Here is a 23,930-nt window from a genome sequence, read left to right on the forward strand (position 1 = left end):
TAATTATTATTTTTTTGTTTCTAAGGGTCAGAATGATTGGGGTGGCTCAGATTTTCCCACGTACAAAGTTCATTAAAGAGCACTTGGACCTGGGTGGGTTCTTTTATTCAGTTGTGGGATTTGTTTTCCTTTTCTTTGGGTGTTCATCCCTGTGTCATTTCCCACAGTGAACTTGGGGTCTGAACTTGGATGTGTTTTACTTAAATGCAGTAGGAGTCAGTAATTGTGAGGTGTTGTCTACACTGAGTTCCTAGTTGAGAAAATCACACAATATTTTTAATACAACAAACCCATGATATTCAGCATACCATTGTGTCTTATTTCCATATCCATATCCATACTTACTTGAAGTCTGTGCTATCACAAATGCACTCCAAAATGTTATATTTCTGTTTCAATATCTCTTTGGCCAGAAAAATTAAAAAAAAAAAAAAAAAAAAAAGGACTTCCATAAGCAGGATTTATTATGTCTTTTAAGCAAGGTGGTTGTAGCACAGTTGTGATCCTACACAAATACAGTGCTAGAGTATAGTACACATCCTGTAAAAAAACCTGACATCAGGGGGGGAACAGTCCTCTGGCAGTTTTGGGATACCATCCAGTATTTTCAGGTTTGGCAAATTGGAGAATACACTTAAAGAGAGACAAAAGAAAAAATAGAAATTGAGATTAAATAATCTTGGGAAATGTTGAGAAAACAGACGCTGATAAAAAAGAAACAGTAGATTCAAACATATCTAAAATACATTTGGGTTGTTGGAAATCTTGATTTGTCATTTGTTGCAGAATTTATCTGATAAAGAGCTAATTAAAACTCTCAGATTCACTCTGTTGCACCACTTTTATATTCTCAGACTCAATAAAGCACTTAAAGAATCTGTCTTCCAACCCTGAGAATGAACATAATACCAGAATAATACCAAATAATACCAATATTTAATTGCCCTAAGAACTGGCAGATTGAGAGCAGAAGCACAATTAGGAATTGTTAAAAGGTGTTTTTCTGCTTTTGTTCTCCTGGACCCTTTGATATGCACATAAAATGTGAAATCCATCCTTTAAAATGTACTTCACTTCCATGCTGATATTTGCCTCCAGGCCTTTGGAAAGCACCAGTACCACCACACTGCCAAGGGGATGCCCACTAGACTAAAGGGAAAACATACTGGAAACTCAGAAAGTTGCATTAAACACTTTTTTTAAACTTCTCCTTTCTTTCTCCCCCCTCCCAGGAAGTGATGGGAAGAGATGTATCCCATCTCAGACACACCCTGCAAGGTTCATCTTTAAAATATCAACACTGGGCTGTGTTTGTAGGGGGGAAAACCATGCAACCATGCAGATTTTCTAAGAGTGAGACTTAGAATAGATTATATTCTCCTGCATTTGCTAGGATTGTAATGCCTTGGATTTGAATTTCCATTTCCAGTGTCTGAGGCTGCTCTGTTAAGTCTCCACCACACCCCAAAGCCTGCAACACAATCTTCACTGAGGGGCTGTTCGAGGCAGAGCAGCTTCCACAGCCCTGCCACAGGGACAGGAGGGAATCCAGAAAAATCAAACGAAGGGAACCTAATTTTCTGCTACTTTTGCTCCCATCTTTCAAGACATCCTCCTGATTCTGCCTCTGACATGTAATGCAATTTAGGCTCCTTGCAGAATCCACCAGGGATACAATGAGACTGAAGAGAGTTTGAGTAATAGGTAGTTTCTATTAATAAAAGGGAATCTAATTTATCTGCCCTGCTCACTGTCTCTAAACTTGATCCATGGACTTAGTTCAGTTCCAGGACTGCCAGTCATGCCATTAAAAAGCATCATAGGCACTTTCTGAATATTTTGGGACTTTTATCACATAATGGCTCACTAACCCATGTTCCTGAAGCATTTCAGGTAGTTGAAACCATGGGTAAACGAAAAGCTTCTTTAGAAAGCTGGTTGGATTTGAGATCTTATTCCTTTTAAACTCTCTGACAAACACATTTTTGTGTTCATCACTTTTGTTAGCCCTGAGAAGGTCAGACTTACAGTTGTCTGTATCTTTCTTGGAACTCACAGGGATTCCTCTTGAGTACGAGGGATTCGAGTGGAGTGGATCTGAAGTCTGATATTCCACTTAGGGTTGCGATGTTATTTTCAGCGAGAGATAAGTGCTGAATCTGAGGGATCTTTGGCAGCTGTTTGAAGGATGTAAAGTGGTTTTTATTTACATTTAGCTCCCTGCATCTGTAAAGTACAAAGTGTATGGCATCACTATCACATCTGGGACAGAATCCCAACAACAGGGGTGGGTTTTATACGCTAGTTTTACATTTGTGCTGGTTTTGCCTAATCATGGACTGCCAGATCAGATCCCTGCACTTCATATTCCCAACTTCATGGTGTACAATAGATGCATCATTATTCCTGTCCTCAGTATAACAACTCTCCATACCCCTAAACACACAACAGCAGAGTAGCAACAGATAGATTATAAAATGTATTTATAGTTGTCATGGTCATGCTTGGCCTCTCTGCTTGGGTCATGTTCCACCATTTCTTCACAGAATTTCCTTCTGTGCTCAACAACTTCCCCTTTTGGCACAGATCTCCCTGAACTTGACAAGACTCATTAATTATCCCCCAGGAATAAAGGGCACATCATCTGATCTCCTCACTGGATATTTGCAGCCCAGGGATGACATGAACTCAGAATGGCAATAAACTGATGGATTCCCAATCCAATCCCCCCCAAAAGAGCAGATTTGGCAGTTCTCAAGAGCCTGCTCCAGCTGTCACTTAAGTCAAATTTTGATTTCTGTCATATTAGATAAAAATAGAAACAGGACAATTTGTCTACCTTGGCAACCTTATGGCACTTAGGTCTGTCAAAGAATTGTCCACCAACCAAAGCTTTTCCACCCGAATTAATCTTCTGAGGATTCTTTTGAAGTTTTCCACCTGGTAAAGATCACCCAGGTCCTGGAATGAAAGGTTCAACTCCTGGAAAGGAAAAAATAAAAGAAAGCACTTTTTTTCCCCCTTTGCTTTGTAATAACTATATAATTAAATATAGAATTAGTCAGAGGTAGTTAAAATGAGAATATATTATTTTATGCTGCTGCTCTTGTAACGGTGGTACCAAGTGCCAAATTCATTTCAGAATGATGGACTCCATAATTCTTTGAAAGTAAAGAAGAAAGAAACCATCTCTCAAGCATGAATTTTAGTGTCCAGCCCCTCCTTCCTCTGTGAGAGGGGTTACCAGTGTGTGTGGGGAGAGGGAGCAGGACCAAGTGATCGTGGTTTATGGGTTTGGCTTCTAAACTCATCTGGCACCAAAGTGCTGTGCAGCAGCCAGATATAAATATTCATAGAGTCCTCACAGAATGGTCTGAGTTGGCAGGGAATTTAAAATTCATCCAGTTCCACCCCCTGCCTTAGCCAGGGACACCTTCCTTAGACCAGGTTTAAACCTATTAAATGCAGTGAGCAGCCAGCACATCATTATTTGGCTTCTTTACAACTCCAGTACAAAATGTTAATGAGAAAGTTTTACAGCACAGTTTTCCCAGTTCTCTTGCAGTCTCTTTTCCCATTTCTCCGTGTCAGTTACTTGTTTTCTTTTTTTCAAAGTATGTTCTTCTTTTCTGAAAAACAGCTCTTCTTCTGAGGGCCCTGGTCAGAGAGAAAGAGTTACAGTTAAGGATGTGATACAGAACTGGCACTTAGTCACTTGCTGGGAGAATATATATATATATTGCGGGGAAGATTCTGTAATTAAGAAATAGATATAATATTATAGGTGTGTGAGTTTCCAGGCTTCTGAGATATAAATTACTGTGAAGATTTTTCTACCATTTCCAGGCCTGTAATTCAGCCAGCAATCTACAGTCATGATGATTTTGTGCATGGTTGGTAAATGACAGATCTGCTACAGCTCAGAATGAAAACTGTTTCTGAAGGGTTGTCCATAAGGATCTGGGTTCTAAAATCCTTCTTATTCCTTCCCATGCTGTGAGTTAGCCTTTGATTGGCCTGAGAAAGGAAAACGTTTGCAGCTTCCAGAGCAGCGACAACGACTGCAGCTGGGACCAACAGCCCCACTCAAACCTCATTTGTAGTAAGACAGACAAACACTGGAGACTTAAAGTCTTAATGAAATGTTCAGAGCTATGGACATCTTCAAATTCCTAATTAAAGCAAGGGCAGGCTGGAAATTTTCCACTGTTTACTCCCAAACATGCAAATACTGGATTTTAAAACCCATCTTTCATACTCTATTCTTGAGTGTGTCAATAGATAGAAATTGAGACAATTGTCTTAAAACACACTGTTTGCACGACAGAGTTTCCCTCTTGCTTTCTTGTTTGGCTCTTTGGCATATGGCTACTGCATCCTGAACATTCAAATGTTAATGAACTTTTGAGAGAAGTAATCAGCACCACATTAATACTAAAATTCTTCGATTTGCAGTTCTGGCAGTTGTTTCTCATTTTTGAAATTACAAAGGATCATTTCATAATGATGAAATAAAAAAAGCAAGCATGGACACTGTGGGATGAAATCCTGCCCTTTTTCAAATGAATGGCAAACTCCATGATTTAAGCTCCTAACTTTTAAGGATGCACTGTTTGACTAAATAGAGTTAGGGCTGAAATGTCAAAGTGTCTTTTTGGTCTTTACCTTCCCTCACTCGGGGACAGTGGAGCTGATTTCCCTGAACACTGTGTTCTTCTATGTCACACCAGCCAAGATACTTGAAGGAGTCAGAAGGAAGCTTAAAAAAAAAAAAAGGCAAAATAAAGATATAAAAGAATCAGTAAAAGTTCCTGAGGTTTTTGACATTGTATTTTCTCTTACTTTCTGGCCTTATTACAGCAGAAATCCCTCCAGTCCGAGCCATATCCAGGAGCTGGTAAATGCTGTGGGAATTCACAGTTAAGCGGAGTTTGCCACAGCTCATCCTGGTTTATTCCAATAAATTGGCTCAAATATTGGAGAGAGCCTTTTCAGGGCTCATTACCCACCTGCCCATGGCATCAGTTTGGTGCACAGAGCTCAAAGGCTGAGGCAAACCCCCTGCCACAGCTGACCCCATAGAATAGAATCTTGTTTATATTCTGTTGCAGTTTTGGAAGATAAAAGGAGGTGGACAAAAACCACTTCAAAGCTGAGGAAGAGGTTTCTGCCTTAGCTCCTCTTTGTCAATGTCTCTTTTCTACAAACCTGCAATCAGACTGGAAAATCCAGCACTTACTGGGGAAGGTAGCCTGGAATCCCAGTTCTGCCCGAAGATTCCTCTGTTTTGGGATAAACCCGACGGAATATTGTGTGCATCACTAAGGATGGAGCAGCAGGTGGGATAGGACTTGAACTTTTGATTGCTTGTAGTCAGACCTGAGGAACTAGAGAGGAGATGTTAAGCCAGTGTAGATTCTGTCCAGAGAAATGCAAATTTTATTGGTTTTGTTTAATAATTACAGAAAATAATTGCAGAAAGTACAGAACAGGTCAGGCAGGGTAGGACTTGCCAGCAGGCAACAGCCACATCCTGAGGCCAAATCATGGGCAATCCCCTCACCTCTCACCTGAGCAGCATTTCTTTGCACACAGGAGGCTTTCACAGATATGTCCAAACATCAGAAAGAGGAATTTACTGGCAGTTTGTTAGAAAAACTGAGTCTTGGAGAAAACTGAGAGCTGAACTTGTTCAGCAGCCTGATGTGTTCCCTTCTACCCAGGAGAGCCCTGCTTTTAGGGATCCAGGTTGGGTGAAAAGATACCTCAGTCACTTATTTTATTTCATTGTACATGAGTTTTAATTAATTATTTTACTAATATTAGTATATTTATTTTAATCTCTTGAATAGGTTCCAGGGGAATCTCAGGTATTTGCCAGAGAAAAGCTGAACTTTGTTTAATAGAGTGCTCAAATCATAGAATCATTAGTGCTGGAAAAGACCTCCAAGGTTATCAAGTCCAACCTTCAGCTTGAAGTTGTGTGTTCGTGTGCTTTGCTTGCCTAGGAACACTTCCAAAAGCACATTTTCTATACCCCAAATGGTGCAATTGCTCTAATTGTGCTTCAGAGGGACTCAAGAACTTGCAGACTGGCAGCTGCAATTTAGGAATTTACCACGGAATACTTGAAAACAATGATTTAATTTAGTCAGGGTGTGCACCCAGCACTGTAATTTGCTGTTTGCTGTACAGGCTCAGGGAGCTCTTGCCAGGGAGTCTCAGCTGTCAGTCAGCATCAAAACAACTGGAGTCAGGAGCAGAAATACAGAATAAAAATGCAGCTTTAAAATGGTTTGGAGAGGAAGGCAAAGAAGCTCTCATAGTGAGAGTAGCAGACAGGCTAAATAGAACATTGGTTAAAACGTACAATTAGAGATTATTGGCAAACCCTCCTGAGGAGATGTGTCCTGCTGACCTCACTGCAACTATGCAAGAACAGCTCTGAGGAACAGCTCTCCTCCCTTCGTGCCTCATGGCAGGGTTTTAATGGGACCAAACCAGCCCCCATGAACTGCAGGTGACTTCGAGGAAGCTGTGTGAGCTCAGCATTTTGGAAAACAACAGCTATTTACTGAGACACTTTTGAGGTCACTCCAAGGCAAACAAACCCTTGTGGGGTGTGTGTGTTACAGAGCAGCAGGAGTTCACACACAGCAACCCCGTGAAAAGAGAATTTACATTGGGTCAATGGTAAAAAAAGGCCAGAAAAGTAAAAGAGTGCTGGGAATTCTTGTTTAGTCCTATCTTGGATATGAAATATGTAGAAATTCTTTTGTGTTTAAGAAAAGGTCTGTTATTCTTCTCAGTTTGGAAGTGATCTTTTAAGATGTATTCAAATGACTATTTATAACTGCAAGACTTTTCAAAACCTACCTTCCTCTCAGCTAGATACTACCTCCTCTGCTGAGACAGGAATATACACTCCCAGTCCCTGGAAATGTGGGATAAAACATTTTAGCTGAACCATTTAACATGATATCTATCCTGATCTCCCAGCAGAAAACCCACTCACAGAATTCTGTATTGCTGATGGCAAATAAAACACAGAGTTCCAGAAAAAAAAGTGAGATGGATACGACTTCCCCAATCAGGAGGGTAGTGAGATTTCCATGGGAAAGAGTGACAGAAAGAAACATCTTTCACCTCAAAACTGCCTGAGTTTAATAAGCACCAGCTGGATCCCCACATTATGTCACAGAAGGATTTTTTTGGGGGGGGCAAGTGCCACACAGCTTTTCTCTCCCTTGCTTTGTTTGCCTTCCTACTTTGCTGCAAAATTGATGCAAAAGGACTGGCAATGAACAAGGCAGGATGCAATTCCAAGCAATTACAGATCGCACAATACATGAAAGGAACAAAATTTCCTGCCTTGATTGTGAGGCCCTTTGGCTGGATATGAATCTCCAATGACACCTCTGGGAGCAGCACACTAGATTATGTCAAGCATTAAGGGGAAAAAAATTAGATTCATGATGTCTGTCCAGGCTGAGTCATTTCCTCTCACTTTGCCTGCAGTGAGAAATTGGTGGTTATCATAAATCATAGACCTAAATTCTTAGGAGAGAAGAATTAATTTCACTAATGGAAACCCTCTGTGGAAATTGCATTCTTCCATTCCCCCTCTTTTTGGGGGGTGTGGGGGAGTATTTATGATGTCTTTTAAGCAGAGGTACCTGACTGTATTTTAAGAATTCTATTATAGAGTTTGGAAAGGAAATTTCAAAAGGTAATGGGGGGAAAAACCTGGTGTGACCAGCTTCTAACTGCTGAGGCTGGCCCTCAGTCCAGTTCCTGTCATGGCTACAGCTTTGCCACTGACACCAAATCCAGGTACAACATTTTTTTAATCTCAATAATTAAAGAAAACCCCACAAAATTGTACCAAACAATTCTTTGCAGGCACCTTGAAGTCTGGAGTGCTCCATGTGAACTGACAAGAGGGAGCACAGACTGTGGGGTGACTGGAAGCACTCATAGCTAACCCTTTGTATTTTATGTATTCTCCTCAGTGGAAGTCCCAGTGAGGAATTCAGTGTCTGAAATGTTTTGCAAACTGTCAGGAATGAGAACAGAACAGCTCCTGCATTTTTCAGAACATGACTGAGGAGATATCAGGCCATACCTTGGAAAATCGTGCACTGCTGAGCTCCCTGATCAAAGTCCCACCTTACCACGATGTCAGTATCGGCTGTGTGGCTGTGAAATGCTTCTCCTTTCCCTGACACCTTGGCCACATTTCCATGGAGCCCAGAATGCTCCAAGTTTCCTGACTGCAGTGCAAGTACATTTGAGTCCAGCTGCCTTTAAGTGCAGGATACATTAAAAGCCCACAAAAGACTTTGAAGAGCTAAAGCTGAGCTACTTTTGAAATGACACCAGTGAAAGACACTGAGTGAAAAACTGAGTGAAAAATCCCTCCTGGGTACATTTTAGATATTTGGCTGTTAAAAAAGGATTGTCAGCCAAAGGACTCCTTTCTCCTGATAAAACAGCAGCCTCGACAAACAAACATCTGAGACTCTCCAGCACAGGTTCAGCTCTGCTGCACGGAAAATGGGAAGCTCAGTTAAAGAGGAGCAAAGATAAAGGAGGTTTTAAGCAAACTCTTGCATTTGGGATTTGAAAGGCTTTTTGTCCCAGCCTTTCAAGCAGTTTTGGGGTTTGGTCTAGCTTCCCACAGCCTTATCCCTGGCTGCTCTTCAGGAATCAGCATCCTCAAGCAGGCTTAGCTTTCTCTGCTTTTCCTACAGATCTGAAATGCCCTGGATAAAAGGTTTGGGAACAAGTAGTAGGGATATTTATACTAACTCTTCACATATCCAGAGTCAGAATTCCTGTGGTGCTTGCTACATCCCACCAAATCACAGCCCATATCTGATGGGAAGGCCCCTGCTCCCAGGTGGTTGATCTCAGTGGTCAGGTTCTGATTTAGCAGCAAAGTTTGTTCAGTCCTGCTACTATGGAAGTGAAAACTTGGACCATTCTAAAGGAACCAAACCAAGTGTGTGTTGAGATCATCTTTAAGAAATAGAAAAAAAAATCCAAATTAAAGAAACTAAGAAAAGAGCAATAAATCCTCCCAAAGCAAAGATTTGTTATCACTAGGTCAGAGCTGCTGATTTTGCATAGACTCTGAGAGAGCTGGTTCTGGATCTGCCCAAACCACTTGCACAAATAAATATTTGCTCCCAGGTTCCAAACACCCAGTTATTTCCATTGTCCCAGTCAATGGCAAATGCCAAAATCATCCACATAAATGAACTGCAGGGTTAACTTCCTGACACAATTTGTGGAAGTATTTATAGGATGGCAAACTCAGAACTCAGGCTGTGCTTCATTTCAAAAGCACACAATTTACTGCTCCAGAGCAGCTTTGCTGGTATGCAAACATTTATTATGAGAACTCTCTGAACTTAGGATAGTAGAAGATATGGACATAGTGTTTGCATGCTCTATTACCTTTCAATTATTTTTATAGGAGTTTTATGAGACATTATGCAACATTTTGAAGCGGTTCTTTTGAGCATAATTTAGTGACAAACACACCTGTAAGTTACAGCTACAAAGCATCCTTGCTGATAGCTGTAGCATCAATTATCTTGCTTTATGCTTCATAAAATTGCCCCCCCAAAGACATAATTAACTTAATTAGGTCCTATCACCATAATGATACATTCCTAGTATATTAACTAACATTTTCCTCATGGATCCAACTTGCAACGATACAAAGCCCACATCTCACTCCATGTGCCTTTCACATCTTTTCATAACAAACTCAACATTTTTGTTGGGACAGCTTTTTTCTTTCAGCGATCAGGCAATGAGACCAAGAAAAACAACCCCGTTTGAATTCCTGTTTTCTCTGCACAACAATCTCCATTAGCAATACAGGCTGGTACATTTTAAGAAGACACTCAATCCTGTAACTCTATCTTCATTGTCAAAGCATGTCAAGCCAGCTGTGCAATGACTACAGGTTCATGTCTCCTTGCACCCTCCTACCTTTCAGACATGTCTCGCTGCTGCATAAAATCCTCACATCTTGCACAAGGCTATTTGTCTACAGGCAGAGCTTATCTTCCCATCTCTGCCCCGGCACAGGGAGGGAGTTCTCCGGCCTCTGGAGAGGGGGGAACCTGCCGGGATCCTGGCGGGGCTGGATGGATTCACTGTCTCCAAGGAAACACTGTCACCTCGCAACGCAGTCACGTTAGGAGCTATTGTTACCAATCTCTTAAGCACATCAAACAAATTCCTGGGCTGATCGAGCTGGTATCAGTGAACTGTTTTTCCAGAAGGTGCCTAAAGATAGGTTGGTGATACCTGTAGCAAGATATGTGATCATCCAGCTGAATCTCTGGTCTGCTCGCTCCACCAACTTCACTTTCACCAATTGCTTTCACAGTTTTGTCCACTTGAAGTTCATACTTTCATTGCCTAAAAGATCTCCTGCTTCATTAATGGCTTGTTAAATGCCTTATTAATTTATCCAAGAACTGTGGATGAAAAGAAAATACTTAAAGAGGCTCATACTTTATGTAATGTTCAGGAAAGTTCTTTACGAGCACCTCTTCACTCTGTTGGGTGTGCTTGCCTCATTTGAATGTGCTCAGCCATTTTAGGAAAACCTTCCAGGCTTCCCTCTTCGAGTTTGCAGCTGAAAATGCAAACAGGAGATCCTTCTCTTGGTGGGAACCAACAGGTCAGGTTTGTGTCTGTTTTTATATTATATTTTTCTTAAAACATTAAAGCTGCAGGTTCTGAGAATCAGCCCAGTGAATTATTCTCTTCGAAACGAGTTTGAGTGATTTTTGTTTGCTTCACCCAGACAAAGTGCAGATGCTGGCAGGGTTCCAGGATGGAATTGCAGCAGCCCAGTATGGTTATGGGCCCTGGTTAGTCCCTGCTGAAGTTCACAGATGGCTTTTAAACTCCACCAGTAGCGACGGGACCCAGGTTTTAGTGGAAAGTTATAATGGAGCTGTAAATCGTGCCCTATTGATCTGCAACTCCCACACCACAGACACAGCTCCTTCCTCACTTGAGCTCCTGGGCTCTGTACTGAAAAAAGAGGCGATAAATAGATTAAAAGCAATGTGGAAAAAGTACACAGTCCCCTCTGCCTGGGGATATTCAATTGGAAATGTCATATAGTCAAAACCTCTGTGGTTTAGAATTCTACCTTTCAGCTTATCCTCCTTTTCCTTCACATTTTTCTTTTCTCTTCTTTTTGGTCATTACAAAGGCTGATCATTATAAGATCTTTCTCTACAGAAAGGTCTGTGCTTCCCCAATGGTGGCTGAAAGCTCCAAAACCTTCTCTTAGAAATTCTGCTGGCAAATTTCCCTGTGCCGGTAAAGTCGAGGGGAATAATGGTAATTAGAGAATTTCAGCTCTATGCAAAGGCATTTTGTGGTTCCAAATGTTGAATTGACAGATTGTTATGTGAAATTTAACAAAGTAGACATTCCACACAGGTTTCATTAAAACTTTATGTGCTAAAACTGAGTTTATTACGGGGTGGGCGAGGACGGGGTATTAAGAGATTCATCAGGTCACTTGAGCATATCATTTCTCTGTCTGCTAAGAATAAAGAAATTAATATCTAAATCAAACAAGATTATAATTTGGGGCCTTTCTACTTACCATTTTTCCTCTGTCTATAAAATGAAAGGTATTGGTCTCCATCACAGCCTAATGGGCTTCAGATCTTTTATGGCAAATGCATTCCTCATAAAGCCCATGAAAAATTATCTCTGTGCTATTTCAGAGGAACGATGTATTTTACATGGTGTCAGCCTTTCCATTATAAACACTATTTTTCAGATCTTTACAACCTGCCCATAAAAATGTGCTTCTGACAAGAAACTCAGCAGCTTGTCCCAGCTCTCCAAGAAAGAAATTGTTTTTCCCACTTTATCCAGTTTTGACCAGGAATTTTTTCTTTGAATTGGGTAAATACAGGGTGGGCATCAGTCTCAGCCATGGGTCTCTCACATCTACATTTGACCCACTGGACACTTCCCTGCATGTCCACGAAATTTGTAGGAACTGGGCAGAATCTGGCTCATCCTGAGGTCTGATTAATGACAGAAATAATCTCAATTATTCTCACTGCTGTAGGCCACAGAGGCCCTGTTGTTCTGGGCACCAGAGAAAGGCAGGAAAACAAAGTTTGCTCCAGAGAGTTTGTGCTTTAATTGAACAGAGCAGACAGACAAAGACTAGGAAGAGAGGAAATAATATTATCCCTCCTCCTTTTATACAGCAATAACTGAGATGCTCAGACCATGAAATCCTGGCACTGTGGTAGCAGAAATTCTGTTCCTGTGCCCGGGGTCAGCATTCACACAGGATTCCCAGCCACTGACTTCGTTAAGACCGACTGGATGAGCAGTGTGGCTTTAAAGTCTGCATTTACTGCCTGAGTTTCTGAGCTGACATTTTGTTAATCATTGTTAAAGAATACTTAAAAGACATTACTCTATTATAACATTTTTCTGATCAGGGATAAATCAGTTTGTTGATGTAATTTTATGTTCTTTATGTAAAATCCTTTTTTTTGGTGTTAACTCGATACATACTGGTGATGTCAAACCATTAGGTTGATGTCACCAGTAAAATCAGACCTAAAAATGTGACAACACTTCAGCACCAGCAAAAAGTTAACTTCTACATTGATCTTACCTGGTTTGAACATATCCAGGGATCCAGGGCATTCATGTTGGATGAGTCAGTTAGAAAGAGAGAATTTCTTGGGACATTTCAGTGGTCTGATGTGCATGGCCCTAGAAAAGAAACACACTTTTAATGCACAAATGCTCAGCTGAGCCCCAGCAGATAAGCAGGCACACTCACTCAGACTAACTGGTTATTTTGCTGAGTTACCCAGGCAACACATTTCTTTTTGTCCTGCCCATTCAGGATTGCAGGAGAGTATTTGACTCCCACTGGTAGGACTTGGAGAGCATTCCCAGGGAAAAGCCAAGGACAACAGAATAAAGCCTTGGGCAGGAGGAGAGCAGAGTGAGTGAAACATTTCATCGGGGTCACCAGACAAAAAGGAATCAACAACCAGCTGCATAAATAATTGAAGTGAAAACTATAGATGGCTGCTTCTCTAAGGTGTTACAAACCCATGGGTTCCAAGAGGGTTGGAGGGGCTGTAACCAAGCAACAAGGACTGAAATTTGGTTCTCTCTTCTGAAAAAACAGTGGGCTTGCAAGTCATAATGACAATGTCTGGCAAGGAGATTGAGCCTTTCCTTGATTTAATAGTTTTTGGATGAAGCTATAAGAAAAGATGTTTATGGAATGAAGAATGGCATTTTTATTTGGTTTAGGAGAGGCCTATTCCAGTATAAAATCTATATTTTCTAACAAATTTCTGGATGAACTAGACTTTTTCTGACACTGAGGAAAGACCACAAATAAGTAACATTTCAAGATTCTTTCCTCTCAAAACTTCCTTTTCAAAAGAAATAATGGACATAACTCACTGTCTCTTCATTTGCCTGTATGAAAGGGAAAACATAATTGTATCCCAAGTGGAGTTGATGGCACACAACACTCCTGATTGATGATTTCTCCCATTATATCCCTCGCTGAAATGAGGTATATTTTCCCTTTTACCTTAAAACATGGCTTTTATATTGAATGAAGTCATTGCATCCCTAACCCACAGATGCACATAAGATCATGATTAACCTTGTAGCCCTCAGGAGTAAAGCCATGGAATTCAACTGGAGCAGAACCAAACTCGGGTGTGAATGTGGAAAAACCCCAAAGGCACCTGCCAGCTACCTGCCAGATCTCTCCCAAGAGGCTGAACCTTCACACAGGTCACGGTTTGGAGCTCACTGAAGCTGAGGGACAAACTGCCACCCGTTTTAATGAGCTTCCTCTCACTCTCCACTTCTCCAACTGCCATTCCTGTCTAATACTCAAAATCTAAAACATCTTACCCGAAGCTGCCAAAACAAACAAATCAGGCATGTGATGGAACCACCCAGAGATGAAACCTCCAGTGTGAGGTCAGTCTCGTTTCCTCCATCCACATCTTTATCACGAATCTCATGTTTCATCTTTTCACGAGTTAGTTGTTAATAATTCCCAATAGAATACGAGAGTCATTAAGTACTTCCTAATTTATCAAACGTAAGTCTCATCAGGTAATTTTAATCATATGAAAATCTTTCTAAATTAATTTTGATAGACAATTTCCTGTTGCAGCCTAGTAAGCCTTTTCCCCTGTGTCATTGGAAGCTGCATCTCTGGTTATTCTCCTCTCTAACTTCCATCTTTTTTTTTGGATTTAATTATGAAGCTGCTGCCAGCTGCTAAAGATTTATGTTTCCTCTTTTTTTTTTTTTTTTTTTTTGGAATTGATCACCTGAAATATATTGAAGAAATTCGTTCATTTCATCCATCAAACCCCTGCCTTCCTGAAAATCCGATCTTGCAAATCCGGGAATACTTGGGAGTCACCAGAGCACTTCTTTATTAAAGTGGCTTTGCCAGGTTGTCATGTATGAGATATTTGAGACAAATAGACATAATCTCTTTAAGCATGGGATGGGAAAATAATTGGATTGCTGGGCCAAGGTGGTAAAAACAACCCAGCTCTACACGAGCTAAGAAAGGAGGGAAAGGACAGGAAAACATGGAAAAACAATGCAGCTGAATGACAAACATAACTCAGTTGTTTAAAATTCAGAGCTGCCTGTCCCCATTCTAATCAAAGAAGGAACTGAGAACTCTGAACGTGTATTTACAGGCAGAACTTGTTCCTGACATCTCCGATTCTTTTGTCCCTATTCTTTCCCCGAGTCTTATTGCCAAAAAAAATTAAGTTCAAATGAATGCCTTGTTATTCACTGTCTGCAAGGATAATAAAGATGTTCTCTAGCTGAAAGCAGAAAGCAGGGCCTCCTGTGATCATGGGGAAAGGAAGAGAGGAGCATTATGAGAAGAATCAACTGTTTTTATTAAAGGTGCTGTGTTTGTGCAGCTTTTGTCAGAAAATCCAAATAATTTGCTCCCATTTGCTTTCATTTTGAGAAAATGGCAGCCTTGTGTTGCATAAAAAAAGAATGAGCCTTGCTTCTCTCCAGTGCTGCTTTTATAGGCAGGAGACAGACACACTGTAGCTGTCCTCAACTCCTGCATGTAAAGTTAGGAACTGGCACGGCCTGCCAGAAGAACTTAAATGTAATGAAAATGTGTTCCTGCTCAGAGACTGCATTTTCTGTATCACATCGTTGTGTCCTGAGGGCTACACGCTGTTCTCCTGCCAGCACTGCTGGGGGTACTGAGCCATTCCTGGTACAGATTTTCCATCGCTTTGTGCCGCAGCTGAGGAGTTGTACTTGCTAAGCAGGGGATTTCTCAGCAACAAGCACTTTACATTCACAAGGCACAGCTATAAATATTTATTTTAAATCAGGTCTACTGACTTCAGTGGAGAAGGGATTCTGAACTCGGCTGTATTCAAAAGACAAGAAGACCTTAAAGCATCTGAATGATTTACCTTGCCCTTACTCTCCACACCACTGGCTTTCCACACAAGTCCTGGCACTGCAGGACACCAAAGCTGCTGCTGGGACTTCCCAGAGCCCAGTTTGTAATCCCTGATAAGGGCAGGGCTCCATCCATATGCATCAGTCTTTGCTGCCAAGGCTGGGTTTCAATCAGGGCCCAGGGAAGGCAAACCACGGGCTGAAAGTGGAATGACTTCATGCAGTGCCTCGCTCTGCTTTAGCTCTTTTCAGCCAAAATCCCCTCTGCAGACGAATCTGTGTTTTTCAGAGCTCATTCCTCACCTCACGTTCTAGTTTAACAGAGATGAGTGATAGGACAAGCAGCTTTTTAAGGGAAAATAAAAAGGATTAAACCCCATACACTTCACATCCATCCCAATCTTTGGACTTCAAAGAGGCTCTAAGCCCAGTGCTGGCCTAAAGGGACTATGAAGGTGATGTTGAACTACTTTATGGCACAATACTCTCCAGTCACAGGCCTGCCTGGTCACTGAACCAGTCTCAACCATTAACTACACCATCTTTCAGCTGCTTCACTTCGCTGCCAGCTCCATGCTGTATTCCCAGTTGAGAAATTAGAGTTTTCTTTTTGCCTCGCACTGGGGGAAGAAGAGAGCCCTGTTTTCATTTATTAAACGACTGAGTGACCAGGTGTTCTTGTCTTGATTAAGGCAGTTTAATATTTCTGCTGATACCTGTGCTTTAAAGTCTCCTTTCAGCCCTCATATTTTTGGCAGTTGAGTTGTGAAAGATCAGCAGCTGAGCTTCAGTCGTGTTCCTCCTCATTTTTCATGCTGCCTTCACTGTTTTGGAGAGCTGCTGAATGCAAAATGAAGCTGCAAGAGCGTGTTTGCTCTACAGCCAGCAAGGCATGAAGCCCTTTTTTCTCCAGCTGTGGAGTACAGCCAGAGCATTGCTAACAGTGTCGCTGGGGATGTGACTCAAAGGGTGACATTTCGTACTCCCTTGTGTGACACCAGATGATTAATGCTCCCAGCAAAACATGGGCTGGTTTAAATAAACAAAATTAAATATATATCTGTGATTATAGGAATCGTGTTACATCTCTGAGGGAGCATCAGCTGCTGCTCCCAAACGCTGCAGATCTGTCAGCTTGTTTTGGAATGCTCTGGTTGCTCGCTGGATTTTCCTGCCACATAAACCCATTGGCACTTTGGCCCAACCAGGCCAGTGGGTGATCTGGCCAGCAGTTTGGGGCACAGCGTGTTCTGCACATCAGCCTTCATCTTGTTTTACAGTCAGCAATTTACAGCATCATGTTGTTCCCATTTGCAGCATTAGAGAGACATCACGGGAGCGTACGAGGGCAGGGACCTTAGCCCAGAGCCAAACCGGTGGGATTCTCCCATTCCTGCCACCAGGGCATCCGACCAACTGTCCCTGCTGGCCACTCGCCATGAGGGTCACCCTCTGTGTTCCGTGCTGCTTCCTGTGGAATGAGTCACTTGGGATGCAGCCAAAGGGGCAGAGCAGAGCCCAGTTCTGAGCCCTGGCACTGCCTCAGCCGCACCTTGGAGTAAAACCCCACATCCACCTCCCCTTCCCTCTGCAGTGCCTGCCACGGGAAGGAAAGGCGGGCAGGCAAACCCCTGGATTGTAGCAAATTCCAGTCAGGGATTGCAGGGGCTGGGGGAGGACAGAAGGGGAACCATCCTCACAGCAGAGGCTGAGCCACCCCCACCCAGATGTGACCAGCTGGGAAAAGAGCATTCCTCTTCGCCCCATTGAAGCAAAATTTTAACCTGCAAGGTGCTGGTTAAGTTCTGAGATTGAGAACTGGAATAAATGCTGATTTTATCTGCTCTGCCAGCTGTGTTGGGTAGGAATGAGTCTTAACTTCTGTGTCTGTGCAGGTTTAGATAGTGTTACAGCAGCTGAAGTCACCATTGCCATGACACACAAAAGCACAAGGCTGTCACAGATACCCCTTGGTTTATCAGATGGTGTCTTCAGATGTCTGTGCTGAATGTGAACACACTTGCAAAATTAATACTCCCCAAGCTCTAGTAAAAAAAAAAGCTTTGTACAGAAACCCTAAAAAATAAGCCAGGCTTTGCAGCACTGAGGGAGATAGAAATGTAAAACAACCTTTCCACTTGAAAACCTTTCTCTATGGAGTCATCAGGATGCATTTCCTGGGAAAACAGCAAAGACTTTGATCTGCTTTGTTCCTGAATGCTGATCAGATTATCATGCTTACCATGAAGGGTGGAAAACAGGCTGCCAGCTGGTTAATGGCCCTTCTGAAAAACAGCCTTCTATGTTGCTTTTTGGAAGTCACTTGTCATGGAACGATCAAAACATAATCTCTGTACTCTTGTCATCCATAGGAGGAAGCGTATTTTAAGCAAGTGTTATCAAGGCTAAGAGAGCCTGAATTAACTTCTTCAAAATACTCAGTGCGCTGCCAATACATCTACTAGAAAGTTGTTCTATCCAGAAAATACAAAGTAATAGCAAAGCAGCCCATCAGGAGAGCTCTGCCAGCTCCTCCCGTGGGGGTCGTGGCTCCTCCTCAGGGCCCTCGGTGGCCAGTGGCTGGGGAGCTTTGCCACTGCCCACGGTGTTAAACACGGATAGCCCTTTATTTCCCCAGGGCCCTCTGCCTCCATCTGTCTACTCCTGTTAACTTTGTGGATTCCCTGTGCAGTGGTTGCAGGGAGAGGAATATGCTGCCATCAGTTTCAAGAGGCCAGAATTCATCATTTAACTTGGGGAGCTGAAAGAGAGGAACTCAGTCAAGGCACTGACTGAGAAAGGGAGGGGGAAAACAACCCTTTTATTCCCTTACAGGCATCCTGCACCAAGGAAAAGCCCTCCAGCCTCTAAACAAAGAGGCATAAAGTGGCTTCATTATTTTGTACTGCATTATCCCATGGTTTCATGCAGTAATAGCTTAGGTTTTGCTTACTTTTAATAGCAAAATAATAGCAGGATTTGTGGTTCCCATAATACATTCGCATTTAATGAGTGCATGTGTACACAGACACAATGCAATTTTCTAAATTCTACGTCTTGCATGCTCACAGTCTTCACCTTTTTTTTCTGTAGAAATACTGTGATTAGAAGCCCATTTCATATTTTTAGGTAAGTGGCCTAAAGTAATTTCTGCAAATTGGGCAAAAGTTGAGTTTTTCTAATCACAAAAAATCCCAGGTACGTCAGTTCCCACCCAGTTCTTTGAACTCAGGCTTCAGGGCTGAGAGAAACCTGTACAGGGTTCAAAACTGACTGAAAGCAGTGGCAATCTTTTTATGATGGACCACAAAGGGATTTGGAACAGGCTGCAGGTGACAATGTAGCTTTTCCTGACGATGCTCTTTGCTCTGAGTGCTTTGGACACTACAAGATTGTCTGCTTGATTTAAGCACTTAAGGTTATGGAACTAGACATTCCCTAACTTCTGTTTGGAGCTAACTGCAGTTCTCCCTCAGGATGATGTGCCTGGATGTGCTCATCAGAGCTGGTGACATGCCTACCTTCTGTAAGGCTGGCACAAGGCTGTTCTACTCATGGTTCCAAACTCTCTGTCCCACATGTGTTAAGATTCAAAAGCTCAGTAATTAAGACATCACCAGCTCATAACAATTTTATCAATAGGTGTATACACATTAAATGTGGAATGACACTGGAAAATAAATGAATTAAAATCACTTCTATCAGCCTGTTTCACCTTGCTCCCCAAGACACTGCAGTAGTAAGACTGGCTCTGAAGTACTGGGATCATTCACAAATGATTTCTGATCAAAAAATCTGAAGTGAACTTATAAACTGGAGCACACTGTCTCTGATTTTCTTTTTGTATAGACCAAGGAGGAAATTCTGTGAAGGAAAAATTAGGGGGGACAGATGTAAACCGGGCAGCAGCAGCAGAACTGGCCTCTTCTACCTCTCTGGATTTTGCTGAGGGCTTTAATAGAATCACAGAATCACAGAATGGTTTGGGTTGGAAGAGACCTTGCAACTTAACTCGTTCCAAGTGCCCTGCCAAAAGCAGCTCAGCTGATGAAGCCATATCCTGGGTTTGGAGTTGGCAGGAGACCTTTACACGGTCCTGCTCCTGGAAAATGACAGACTGTCACTACCCTCTGGTGATTCCAAGCTGCAGCCTGACCCAAGGAGAACATTTCCCAGCAGAACCAAAGAATTTTGAGACCAGTATTTGTCTTGTAATAAACTTCAGAAATGTTATTACTCCTGTGTCAAGCTATGCTGACTTTTTGGCTGTTGCCTTTAGAAACATGCACTTACAAATACACTGACAGTGACAAAAGCCTCAAATAAACAGGTTTTTTGTGTTACCCTGTTGGTGACCAGTGAGATTTAGCATTGCCCAGAGCATGATCCTTACAGGTCTCAGGGCAAGAGGGACTTCCTGATATCTTTTATTTCTTATGATGTTTTAACATATTTCATTCACTCTGCTCAGGCACTGCAAGGATTCCAGGTTGGGCTTAAAGCATGACTTTTACCAAATACCTGTAAATAAAGAACTATGACTGGGTTCAAACTCTTTTGGTAGCATTAAAATACTTGAAGGAATGGTTGAAGCTCATCTTTTTCCACAGGCAATTCCAATCCCTTAATGAGAACATTACAGTCATGATTTAGACACAATCCAGATTTCCTCTGTATCTTTTTCGTTCCTTACTTAAAAGCACTTCTACACAAACACAGAATTGTTTTTCTGTAGGAATTTTCCCTCAGTTTGTCCAAAAAGATCACTCTTCCACAGGGAGGATGTGTGTTTATGAGAGACAGTAAAACAACTTGTTATCAGAAAAGCCTGGGTCATATCTCAGACATCATTCCTATTGTGATTCAGTGTGGCTGAAAAGATAAAAACCCAGGGAATGGGCTCAATTCCTGAGCCACGGGAACAATTCCAATTCTTTCCTCAGCTCCCAGTAGACCTAGAATTTTACAATCAATATCTGTATCTGGGCTTGCACATTTATCTTTTCCACCTTTCTTCATTCCCTGCCTGCCAGAGTGACCGAATGAGCCTGATCTCCTTCACCAGCCTCCCAGCCCTGACTATTGCACTGTGCTATTGTCAATAAACTGCAATTTTAATCCCTTACTTCTGCCTGTCTTTTCATTCAGTTTGCCTAATGCCTTGAGCAACTGGCCCATGACTTGGGCTTCTAATTAGTGCTGTAAAATGCAAAAATCTTCCTGTGGATGCTGTTGGGAGGCAGTGCTGTATAAAAAGAATGTCATCTGAGAAGCCCTTGTGGAGGGGGGTGACAGCTACAGAGTGTTAATGAGTTTCAAAGTACCAACGATGTGCATTGAGGATGGTTTCTCACGTGGAGCTTTGTTTCACAGCCCTAAGCCAGCTCAGCTGGAAGCCCCAAGAAGCTGCTGAAGCAGTTTCCAGAGGTCCCAGTGAGCAGCTGGAGCCTTCCTTCTGCCTGGACCCCTGAAACTGCAGCAGCTTGATCCAAACCCCTTGGGAACTCCAGACAGTTTTCCAAGCTAAATTAACCCACAGTTCCTCCCCAGCTGTGCCAGGAGATGCAGAGCAGCCCACGAGGGAAGTCAGCTCACTTTTAGCTGGTATTATCTGAGTTACTAAGGCTTTCCTCCCACCCTAAGGTTTGGGGGTGGCTCATCCAACTCTTTCTAATCCATGTGTTCCTATTTCCCACTGCAGGGACAAAAGCAAGGATTGCCCAATAAAAGGGACAGAAACAACTCACGAATGAGCTTGTAAAACCACTTTTGGAGTAGGCCTTGTGGTCATTTTAAGAAAATCCTTGTAGGAAAAATAGTGCCTCCTTCCCAGGCAGGGAGAATCCCTGACAGCGGTGGCACCTCACTGTGCCAGGGGAGAACACTCTGGGAATCTGCTCATGCAGAAATTCCAGTGACTGTGTAAGGCAGAGAGGGAGGGGGGAAATTTAAGAGGCAATCAAGAGAGAACAGCAAAATAGGGGCAGCACACCAGCAACTCAACCCCAGTTATTTCTCTCTTGTAGAAAAGAAATTGTGTGTCCTGCTGCAGCAGTGGCTCTCTGAAATAAGCCTGGTACAGCTCTGGGGCTTTCCACGGAGACAGGTTAAAGAAAACCAACCCATTTCTGTTATTTCACCCCACACCAAGCACACGAGGCATCATGCAGGACAAAGATTCCCCTGGGAGCAATGAACTTCCTCCAGCAATCCCTTAGCAAGAATCAGAGTGATGTTTGCAGCCCACAGCAGGTGTCTGGGGTTTGTTCCCCCCATCTGTGACTATGAATCCCAGCAACCCGGGGCTAACTATGCTCCCAACTCAGCCTCTCTCATTAACTGCGCTCAGATCTACCTGTACTTGAGCCCTGTTCAGGATATTCAGCTTTGCAACACTCCCACAGGATTCCTGTCAAAAGGAAAGCCCTTCTCAGCTCCTTAGGATAGAGTGACATCTTGTGGTTTCTTCTTTTGTCCAGCAGTGACAAATAAAAATTAGCCAGAAGAGCCTTGACTAAGTTTGGGTTTGTTTGTCTCTGGTATAACACCAAGATCTTACTTCTTTGAGGAATCTCATGTCCTTGATTCCCAGACACTGATAGAAAAGTTTACTCTGCCACTATCAAGGCTTGTGGAAGGAGAGTGAAAATTCGTGTTTGGACCAGCAACAAACCCATTCTAATTGATACGTGACAAATTTTGGTTGAATACAGACTCTACAAAACCCCTCAGGTGCTCAAGGTCACGTCCAAGTGGGATCCTGGCAGTCAAATAAATCAATCTTCAGCAGCAGCACCACGACTGAAGGGATTCTTAGGGAAAACCTTTCCAACTGCAGCTCTGGAAAGCGTTCCCACCTGGCCTCCACGACGTGTGCAAGGAAGAGAAGATGGTCCCATCAGGCAACTGCACCTCAGGCTTCAACTCCAGCTGCATTCCAGCAGGACCTCAGCAGTGTCACACCATGGGTCACTTAATCAGCACAATTAGAGAAGTTTCAGTGATTTATTTTCTGATAGAGCCTCCAACACAAAACAGCTTGAAATTTAAGACTACACACCTAAGCTCATAGATGAGCTACAACTGACAAATTCCCCTTACCAAAAAAAAAAAAAAAGATGCCTAAAAAAAGACAAAATTCTTTTGCTAGTTTTGTAGTGAAAAAGCAGTAGCATCTTTGAAAGGATCATTATACAAAATGTGGAGTAAAAACCATAATGGAACAGTATTCATATACCTATTAACTGGCAACAATACTTAAGATATTACTACTGAAAACTATGGAAATAAATCAATTCATGTTGCTGTAAACCAGGGCATTCTCAATTTTCAAGAAACAGAAAAAGGCTATTTTGCATTTGTGAGGCCTGGGAGAGCAGCAAGTGAAATCACAAGTGTTTGCATTTCTGTTCCTGCTGGTTCTCCTATGTGCCCACTCAGGCAATTCTGGGAATTTGGAATTTGAGATTTTGCATAATTCCATTGTACCTTTGCTCAACCCAGCTGCTGGGGAATTCTGTGCACTTGCCTGATATCCTCTATTAACAATTCTGCCTGCCAGCTCTCCTTCCAAAATTCAAAGCTTTAGCTCAAATCTGTCTCTTCACCCCTTCCCTTAATAAGGAGCATCTACACTGCAAGAAACTGATGCAAAAGAAAAGACAAAGTTGGTCAGGAAGAACGTTTGATGGACCGAAAATAAGCACAGCTGAGGGTTTCTCATGTCCTTCCCAGTTAAGAGTGAACACCACAAAAATCAGCCTGAAAAGAAAATGTTAAAAATGTTTAAAAGCCTAAAAATCAGGCTCCCCTAAGATTAAACCCACAGGAGATCCTCAGCATGTGGTCACTTTTACAGTGATGAGGGGATGTCTATAGATTTTATTTATCTTAATGTGAAGAACCAGCCCTTGTGTAACCCACGTCAAAGCTCATTTTACCTGCAGTGAGGCACTTCTTGTCTTGGTAAAATTAGCCCCTGTTCCTTTGGAGCAGTGCTCCCTTTTCCCCTCCCAAGCATAACATTTTTAGCTACATAGAGCTGAAATTACCATTTTCATCTAAATTTGAATACAAAAGCTGTGTTACCAAGTCCAGCCTGTAATATAGAAAGGTAATAGGCACCAGCACCACACTTAGGGACCCCATTTGTGAAATTATTCAAGGAGGCAGGGCTAGAAATGTTCAAAAGCCCTTTCTCCAAGGGAGCATTCCCAGCCTCCACAGAGAGCATCCCTCACATCCCAGTATGACCTGCAGGAGTTGCACCAGAAGTAGAAAAAGAGTGAACAATGTGTCAATTTTGGAAGTTCTCCTTACATGAATAACTTTGGGAGCAGCATCTCTGCTGTTCTGAAGTGAGTGAATGCCAGGGAAGCCTGTAACTGTACTTCAGCCAAAATGCATCT

At 42.3% G+C, this 23,930-nt stretch overlaps 1 protein-coding gene across 1 annotated transcript; it reads right to left on the reverse strand.

The window, feature by feature from the left end:
* Window positions 1–446: 446 nt before the first annotated feature.
* On the reverse strand, window positions 447–14,088 carry LOC121671147. The gene is made up of 8 exons (XM_042042394.1): window positions 13,969–14,088; window positions 10,327–10,430; window positions 5,240–5,387; window positions 4,666–4,759; window positions 3,539–3,657; window positions 2,840–2,982; window positions 2,029–2,226; window positions 447–633 (listed from the first exon to the last, which is right to left on the reverse strand). The coding sequence occupies exons 1-8, from the start codon at window positions 14,086–14,088 to the stop codon at window positions 522–524; spliced, it is 1,038 nt and encodes a 345-aa protein (XP_041898328.1). The 3' UTR covers window positions 447–521.
* Between the last annotated feature and the right edge of the window lie 9,842 nt (window positions 14,089–23,930).

The sequence above is a fragment of the Corvus kubaryi genome, unplaced genomic scaffold (assembly GCF_017639235.1).
Source record: "Corvus kubaryi isolate FWS band 111438036 unplaced genomic scaffold, C.kubaryi_AGA036_p1.0 37397, whole genome shotgun sequence".
Lineage (NCBI taxonomy): Eukaryota > Metazoa > Chordata > Aves > Passeriformes > Corvidae > Corvus > Corvus kubaryi.

Coding starts and splice junctions, on each gene's coding strand:
- LOC121671147 (XM_042042394.1), bottom strand. CDS start 14,088: ATGAAACATGAGATTCGTGATAAAGATGTGGATGGAGGAAACGAGACT. Junction 3,658..4,665: donor CTGTCCCCGAGTGAGGGAAG/GTAAAGACCAAA, acceptor CTCTCTGACCAG/GGCCCTCAGAAGAAGAGCTG. Junction 2,227..2,839: donor AGTGCCATAAGGTTGCCAAG/GTAGACAAATTG, acceptor TGTACTTTACAG/ATGCAGGGAGCTAAATGTAA.